Raw genomic sequence first — 9169 nt, forward strand, 5'->3', positions numbered from 1 at the left:
TTGGGAAGGGGTAAATAACAAACCAATAGAAAGAAACAGCAGGAAACACATTCAATTGAACACAGTTGATATGTGTTCCCAATTTATTTACTAGTTTATTGACTTTCATCACAAAACAATCAAAGGGCAGGTCACAACAGGGCACTACTATCCGTGAAACCAATCAATATAATTAAGCAGAATTTTTTAAAAAATCATAGCATATTGAGGAAACATCAAACACTTATCTATCCACATTGTGTGAATAGGAACATATTCTAACTTAATGTTGGTGTTGGCCAGATCTTGAGCCACTGGTTAGTAACAAAGACCCTTCAACTAGTCTCATGGTTACAGCATTGCAGCTTTTAGTCTTCCTGGAGTTTATTCTATTTATACCAGAGCTCTAACATCAACTGTAATTTTCTGAAAAAACTCTGCCACAGTAATATACATGTTTTCTATTCCTGTTTTCAACTTATTGGCCAATCAAGGAACAAAGAGTTCATATATCTTACTTGCACTGAATTGCATATCCTGTTAACATTTTAGCCTCTTGGTGAGACTTGCATCTATTTTCATGGGTTTTCTTTCTTTCTTTTTAAAATCACTATGCAAAACCACAGAACAAAAACTGTTGTAATTAGTCCCTGCTTATTTACACATATCTGATGATTATGTGTAGAACACCAAGAAAAAAATTGGAAGCATAAACCCTTCTATTATTTATAGCTTTCTTCGGATCAGTTGATCTTTGTTGTTCAACTCAGGCTTCAGTAGAATGATGTAGCATTTAGGGAAAAATATGCAACACAGTAGCCCAGCACTGGAAGCCAAGATGGAGAAGATCTCCACAGCCACCATGTATTTTCCACTTGTGCTCAGGTATGTAGGAACAAAGGAGAGCCAAACACTGCAAAAGACCAACATACTGAAAGTGATGAACTTGGCTTCATTAAAACTGTCGGGCAACTTCCTGGCTAGGAAAGCTACAGTGAAGCTGAGAAAGGCCAGGAAGCCCAAGTAGCCCAGGACACAATAAAACATGATGCTTGAGCCTTCATTACATAGCAATATGATTTCTTCAGTCACTGAGTATGTGTCCACATCTGGGAATGGTGCAGAAGTTGCCAGCCACAGAGTACAGATTCCTATTTGAATTTTGGAGCAGGAAAGGACAATGGAATAAGTCAGCCTTTGTCCCAACCATGTCCTCATCCTGGATCCTGGTTTGGTAGCCATGAATGCCAAAACCACAGAGATGGTTTTGGCCAAGATGCTAGAGAGGGCGACAGAGAAGATTATACCAAAAGCAGTTTGTCGGAGAAGGCAGTTTACCACATTAGGCCTTCCGAGGAACATCAAGGAGCACAGGAAACACAAGAGAAGGGAGATGAGGAGAATGTAGGTGAGGCTTCTGTTGTTGGCCTTGACTATGGCAGTGTCCTGGTATTTGATGAAGATGCCAAACACCAGCACCGTAATCTGTGCTAACAAAACTGCAGAGAAATTTAGAACAATAGCCAAAGTGTCATCAGTAGCCAGGAAGTTTGGAATCTTAGGAATGCATTGATCCTTTCCTTTGTTTGGATATTGGTCATCTGGACAAAGGACACAAGTTTCCATGTCTAGAGAGAAAAGGAACAGCAATTTAAATGCATGGGAAATTGTTCTCATCATAGCTGTCTTAGCAGAAGCCCACCTAACATGGATGCAAAGAATTGAGACTATGCTTTCTAAAGGGAACTTGCTTGGGATCTCTATGTGAAAGACCTCTATGTCTCTACATTTCTAAGGAGACAGAGATCCACCAGATGAATCCAAATTGGGGGTGTGGAATTTGGGGGGCTTTAAGGACTTCCTTAGAGAAGCTCACAACAGATGCCTAAAAAGGGTCCTTTGTATTTAAAAGGGTTTTTCCACAATTTTTTCATAATAACAAAAAACAACAACCCCAAAACAAATAGTACTAATGAAACGTTCTTTTACATTTTGCAGACAACAGATCTTGCAATCATCACATCAGTTACCTAGGAATTTGCTGGTGCTAAAATGTTTCACCTGGGTTTCTACGTATTTTTTACTCAAGATGTTTAACAAGAACTATTCATAAAACTTTTGTATGCAAATAACAAAAACTATATATTATACCCAGTGCTTTTTTCTGGGAGGGGATGCAGGGGTACGCATACCCCTAAACATTTTGGGAATCTAAGTTTGGCCTCCTTGAGGGGCACTATTTCACTATGTGTAGGAAAATGAATGTACCCCATAACATATTTTTTTTGGGGGGGGCTGATTATACCATTATTTGAAGATAACCCACAGCTTACTTTGAGGGGGAGGAATGTATTCTTTGATTTATATTTATATGACAAGTCCTACCAATCTCATTTGAAAACATCCCATCTGGACATGGAGCACAATCATAACAGCAAGATTTCTCCCCCTCTTTTTTTTTCTTATGGTAGCCAGGATGGCAGTTGTCATTACATACTGAAAGAGGTGGTACCTATCCAAAGGGAAATTTATTATTAAGAAAATGTTCAGGAAATTGAACTTATATCAGTAAAAAGCACCAGTAAATGAAAGTGCAAATGACGTGGAATAAAATATGCAGAAGAGAACAGGTGCCAGAATCACTGGACGAAATACCTACTAGATCAGGCATCTTGAACACTAAAGAAGATTTATATTATATTATATTATATTATATTATATTATATTATATTATATTATATTATATTATATTATATTATATTATTATATTATTATATTTATATTAAATTTATTGGATACTTATCTTCCTATGCACACATTTTAAAAGGCCATGGATCATTGCCAAAAGCTATTGCCAAAAGCTTGGTTAAAGAGGAATGTTTTTATTTGGCACCCAAATATATATAAAAATTGTGTCGGGCGAGCCTCCCTGGGGACTGAATTCCACAAATTGGGAGCCACCACAGTAAACACCTGTTCTCATGTTGTCACCCTCCAGACCTCTATGTAGTGGGCACACAAATAAAGAACTCAGATGATGATTGGAATATTGAAGTACCGTATTTTTCGCCCCATAGGACGCACCATCCCATAGGACGCACCTAGTTTTTTGGGGGGGAAATAAAGGGAAAAAAAATATTCCCCCCAGGCACGGCGGCTGGCGCGGGGGAAGCCTGAGCTTCCCCCCACCCCAGCCCCCAGAACAGGCTGCCGCCCCAAGCCTTGCGCGCCCGGCAGGACCTCCCGCCGGGCGCGCAAGGCTTGCCAACATCTGCCTGAAGCAGGGGCAGGCTCCGCAGCTCGCCCCCTGCTTCGGGCTGCAGGCTGCCGCCCCAAGCCTCGCGCGCCCGGCGGGACCTCCTGCCGGGCATGCGAGGCTTGTGGATAGCTTCCTGAAGCCTGGAGAGCGAGAGGGGTCAGTGCGCACCGACGCCTCTCGCTCTCCAAGCTTCAGCGAAAGCCTGCATTCGCCCCATAGGACGCACACACATTTCCCCTTCATTTTTGGAGGGGAAAAAGTGTGTCCTATAGGGCAAAAAATACGGTACCTAGGTAAGGTAAAGTTAAAGGACCCCGGGATGGTTAAGTCCAGTCAAAGGCGACTATGGGGTTGTGGCACTCATCTCACTTTCAGACCGAGGGAAACAGCATTTGTCCACAGACAGCTTTCCGGGTCATGTGGCCAGCATGACTAAACCACTTCTGGCGCAACGGGACACCGTGATGGAAGCCAGAGCACACAGAAACACTGTTTCCCTTCCCACCACAGCGGCACCTACCATATTTTTCTGTCTATAAGATGCCCCCATGTATAAAATTCCACATTATTTTGGGGGACTCAGAATAAAAAAATGGGGGGAGATACTATTCGTGTATAAGACGAGCCCAGATTTTGAGCATTATTTTAGAGTAAAAAAACCATAGTCTTATACACAGAAAAGAATGGTATTTATCTACTTGCACTGGCGTACTTTCGAACTGCTAGGTTGGCAGAAGTTGGGACAGAGCAATGGGAACTCACCCCATCACTGGGATTTGAATTGGCAAGCCCAAGAGGCTCAGTGGTTTAGACCACAGTGCCACCCGCGTCCCCATTGTACCTACACTTAGCCCAGCAAATAGTACAACTTGTAAAACATCTGATCTAATGTCACTTCCAAGAACAGGTGTGGCAAACTTTTTACCCTCCAGATGTTGCTGAACTGCAACTCCTAACAGCCTCAGCAGTACGAAAGTACGAAAGTTTTTCCATGCCTGAGACAGAATGACTTGAACTAGATGTTTCTAAACTTTAATAAAGTGTTAATTTCACTAGCTATCCAAAGTTAGAATTTCTCCCTTCCATATGAATGTTTCAGGATATAACATTAATAAAAATAATACAGATGCGAAATAATTTAATGGAATAGCTAAAGCAGGATGTAGCAAGCCATTTGAATGTTGATTGTTAACGCACAATTTAAAGTTTATTAGCATTTGCTTTCAAAATAATTATTTCACATTTGAAAGGACTGTAAAAGAAAACCTTGCAATCAATAAGAAAACCTTAAAACTTTTATTGGCTGTGTTGACTGGTTATATTAAAAATGAATGTAATAGAAATTTTAATTTCTGTATTAAAATGCAATTGTCTCTGCTCCATATATTATTTTGAAGACGTTAGAAATTGTTGATATTGTTATGAGTTTGGGGTGTTAAGGTGGGTGTCAGACTCCTCTAATCCCTGGATCCAACAAGTGTTAGAATTTAATCAAGGTTTCTAAGTCTTGGAATTGCCAGGCCAGCCTCCTGGTGTGGTGATAGCCTGGATGATGAACCATTAAGCAGGATTAAGGGGCTTGGTGCAAGGTGGCAAATGGGTGGGGTTTTCTCCCTCAATAGATAAAGCCAGAGTTTAGAGTACAGAGTTTGGAGGAATGATTTGACCTAGAAGTAAAGCAGCAGAATGGAGAGAGCCAGAGAAATATTTCAGAGCAATGTTTGATTTCACTGAAGGTTCAGGTTGTATATATGGGTAAGTAAACCATATCTCTTGAAGACACCATAGTCTCTGCTGTGCCACATTTCCAAAGGAAACACCACCCCTGGAACCCCTGGAATCTCACACCGCTCAGACATTGGGGTGGCATGTAACACTGGTGTTAGAATCTAGATTTTCTGGAGAAGAGCCTGTGAGCAAAGAGTCCTGATTCTAAATGGAGGGGGGAATGGGAACACACCTGGAATAGATAAATCAGCAAAGCTAGCAACAGATGGAGCAGCAGTTTGCTGAAATGAAGTCCTCTCAATGGGTTTGCTAGATCAACAGCTGCAAGTGGTGAAGACTGACCTAGAAGCCTGGTTGTAAGACTTCAATAAGGGGATCAAGAGGATAGAAGCCTAGCTAGCCTGGACTCTAAGGTATCTGAGTCACTAGCTGAAACCATGACTAATTTGGAGTTGGCCAACAGGCTCGCAACAGCACAGGGTGGGGGGCTCTGGACTCAGCATGGGGCGCACAGCACCCGACCTTCTCCCAACTGTGTGGCACAGGGTGCTTGGTGCGGCCTGCTCCCAACCGTGCCAAGCCACAAGCACTCATTGCATGCCGCACGTGTGACATCACACATGTGCCTTGCATGCTTGCAATGTCAGGCCCCCTCAGTCTTCAATGCAAGATGACATTGCTGCATTCCTCAGTTTCTTTAACACACTTTTATCTATTTGTCAACTCAATACAGTTTCCCAGTGAATTTCAAATGTATGCAATATATTAATCAATTCTGCCTTTTTCTTTGTTACATCTACAGTGGCAGAGCTAGGGGCTCCAGCACCCGGAGCGGCTGTGTGCGTGGGGGCGGGGCTAAAAGTGCATGGGGGTGCATCCCAGGGGGTGATGTCACCCCCCTCAGGGATGACACCCTTTCTTCACCACTGGACATCTATAGACATCTCATTTTATTATATGATCATGAATATTGATACTTGAGAGGCAGTGTGGCTCTTTCCCTACCTGAGTCAAGTTCCAGTGCCATTTGATTCTGTCCTCATAAATGGAAAACTCTTTGCCTGGAGAAGCCTGAGGATCCAGCTTCCCCACTTTGACCCTGATGTAGGATCTATTTGGGAAAGTCACCAAGTTTCTAATGTCAAATCCACCTACTAATTCCCCATGTTTGTTAAACGTAATTTCATCTCCAGCACTGTTGTTGAATGACATCATCTGAAGGGATGAGTGGAGCTAGAGAGAGAGAGAGAGAGAGAGTTTTAAAGTCCAAAAAGCATTGTAATATTATCATTAAAATATGAAATCACAACAGCTTTTGGTAGCAGATGTGGGAAGAGAGTGGCAAATCACAGAATTTGTGAAAATTCAGGTTTTTGAATGTGCTACCCCAGAGAGTCAATTTTCTTCAAATACATTCTAGACATTATTTGAACAAATAAATCTACATTATATGCATACTTGTATTCATTAAGTGCATTAACTCTTGAGGTGACAAATTCCAAAATTTGCTCATTTTAATGCCAATATGCCGTATACAAAGGCATCAATGGTAATAGGTGAGAATTCAGTATTGCATGCAAACTGAACAGTCTGCCACAAGAAACTTTACCTTCCAAGGTTCAAAAGTCTGAGGAGATTGTCGGCCACTGGTCTCAATTGTTCTGTAGTTGGCTCTGGATGAGTACCTGATACGTAAGGCATGTGCCAGAGCATATGCAGCGGTGTAGATACTGTAGCTGTGGCCAGTCATACTCATTGCAAAATAAGGGGCAGGAAGGCTCTCCAGCATCTCCTCTCCTGTACATGTGTATGTGTCGTCTATTTGCTCCATAGCGTTTGGAAATCTGCACTTGAATGCTTGCTCCCAGAAAGTACGGATAAAACCATCTTCATTTGCCCAGGAAGGACGTACATTCTGAAGAAATTCTTGGAAGCCGGGCAGATCATTTGAGTGAATTGCAAAGGACAGAGCACCATGAAGCTCTCGCATTTCAGCATAAAACAAATCATGAAGCTTAGAGAATGTGAATTCAATTTGGGCTGTTGTAATCCACACTTTTGCTGCAGATACCTTCTCCTGATATTCAGGATGCATTACCTGAAGTATTCTAGTTCCTTCTATAGCATATGGTAACCATGAAATAGAAGATGTTTCTCCATATATAATAACTGTATCAGCTTTGCTTACTGCAAAAGCTGGGAAAAGCCCCTGTGTTTCTGTGACTACTTTACGTTCAATAAAATAGGTATGCAAATTGGTACCAATTCGACGTATGAATGATGAACAGATTTTATGCTGCAGAAGCATTGGCTCTATGGTCTGCAAAAAATGTTCTCCACCTTCATCATCTATAGCCATCAGACCTACCCATTTCCATCTGAAATACACAAGTAACTCAACAATCCCTTGATACTGAAGGGCTTCATTGGGGACCATGCGATAAAAAGAAGGGAACCTCAACTGATCATTCAATTCTGGTTGAAATGAACCATATGAAATCTAAAAAGGAAGAAGAAAAAAGGAACAAGAGGGCATTTCAGCATGGAAAGAGGCATTCATCATATTGTTTAAAACCTTGTCACATACTCTCTAATATCTCAAGGTTAGTGATGGGAACCTCTGACCTATGTTCTAATTTGGTCTGGCTGACCTAATTTGTCTACAAAGTTGTTTTCGCTAAGCCACTTATGGAAAGAATTAATATCCTAGTGGTGCTGGTGACTTTAGACAATCAGCAATCGAGGCACTCTTGCCCCTCTGAAAACTTAAGGTCACTCATGAAAAAGATCTGGGTGTGAGGAAGTTAGTAACTCATCCAGTAGCCTGACAGTAACACCAAAAGTATGCAGTGGAATTCATAAGTATATTACTACCACCTAATGAAACACCAAAGAAATACAATGGGGATTGCATCTGACGTAACCTGAGATTTTGGCATTCATTTCTCAAGAAGGAGGCCCTACCAAAATTCTGAAGGAAAAATGACCAAACAGTCAAATTATTGCACATGAATAATCAAATTTCAACACGAAAGGGAGAAATTTCCATTGTTTGAATACTCAAATCCTACCTGTGGAATCTTGTAAAGACCTAAAATGTCTGCCATGTTTGAGGAGGTCTCATAGCTTAGTCCCCCGATGACTCCGATTACATTTTCCTGGATGCCACATTTGTAGTTGGGTACAAAGTTATGAGAGTTAAATATCAGATCCTGAGTGTTGCAGTAGGTCATCTTTGAGTCACAATAGCTGTCATAGATGTGGAACCCGAGTGTGACATTGGGCAAGATATTGGGATTCTCATTGATCTCTTCAACAGCGAACACCAAGGCTAGGATATGCTGGTAGAGCTTTGTCACCATGCTGCAAATAAATAAATTAACTGGATAATTAAACAGTGCACATAATTATTTTATGTAATTTGTCACCATGCTGCAAATAAATTGTCACCATGCTGCAAATAAATAAATTAATTGGATAATTAAACAGTGCACATAATTATTTTAATACCGTTTTCTTCTAGATTTGAGATATGCAGCTGTCTATAAAGAAGGGGCACAACCAGCAAAGTCATTCAGTAAGTCTGGTTGGCAAGAACTATGCCATGAACATCAACAGCGCCACAGAAGTGAGATTCTGTGTTTGGAATAATTGGCACTTTCCAAAACATCCTAAAACTTCATCATCTTCATACCTATCTGTTCAGCTTTGGCACCTTCCTTTTTAAAGTTTCAAAGCCAATTCTGAGCCCAGCCTATCCAGCTCAGCATTTTCTACACTGGTAACTGGTAATGTTTCAGAGTGGGATCTTTGTCAGCACTAGCTACAGGTGCCAAGCTGTTCCCTATAGACAGACAGTGCTGATCCTTTTATTAAAGCTGTTTTGTAACACAGATGGTCCCCCAAACAAGCAAACCCCACTTTAATGAATTCTTTTCTATACTCTAGTATACCCCATTTTCAGCAATCTTGGACATATAGTACAAAATAAAATCAATGTAGATTTATCCAACAATATGTGTGTGGAGGTCCACTTATGCAATGAAACTTCTCCTTCCTTTCCTCTTTCTGTGTGCCTTTGAAATCTTTCCTGGGGTCAGGGGGAGTCCTCTAGCCTTCTGGGAGCATGTTTTGAGGGGAGGTTGCAAGTGAGAGAAGTGGAAAATTCCAATGGGCAAGTTGGAATCTGCTATTGAGCAGCAG

At 41.3% G+C, this 9169-nt stretch overlaps 1 protein-coding gene across 1 annotated transcript; it reads right to left on the reverse strand.

Annotated features, from left to right (window-relative positions):
• Positions 1 to 1373: 1373 nt before the first annotated feature.
• Positions 1374 to 8131, reverse strand: LOC307202056 (metabotropic glutamate receptor 4-like). The gene is made up of 4 exons (XM_079951683.1): positions 8038 to 8131; positions 7335 to 7466; positions 5972 to 6199; positions 1374 to 1607 (listed from the first exon to the last, which is right to left on the reverse strand). Exons 1-4 carry the CDS (start codon positions 8071 to 8073, stop codon positions 1491 to 1493), a joined length of 513 nt encoding a protein of 170 aa, XP_079807809.1. The 5' UTR covers positions 8074 to 8131; the 3' UTR covers positions 1374 to 1490.
• Positions 8132 to 9169: the final 1038 nt, after the last annotated feature.

Source organism: Podarcis cretensis (assembly GCF_951804945.1).
Source record: "Podarcis cretensis genome assembly, chromosome: 13".
NCBI lineage: Eukaryota > Metazoa > Chordata > Lepidosauria > Squamata > Lacertidae > Podarcis > Podarcis cretensis.

What these genes read in the sequence shown, in the direction of transcription:
- LOC307202056 (XM_079951683.1), bottom strand. Translation starts at nt 8,073, where the DNA reads ATGGCAGACATTTTAGGTCTTTACAAGATTCCACAG. An exon ending in TGTATTTCAGATGGAAATGG is followed by an intron (nt 6,200 to 7,334) that starts GTAGGTCTGATG and finishes CTCTCTCTCTAG; the next exon opens with CTCCACTCATCCCTTCAGAT. An exon ending in GGCACTGGAACTTGACTCAG is followed by an intron (nt 1,608 to 5,971) that starts GTAGGGAAAGAG and finishes TTTTCTCTCTAG; the next exon opens with ACATGGAAACTTGTGTCCTT.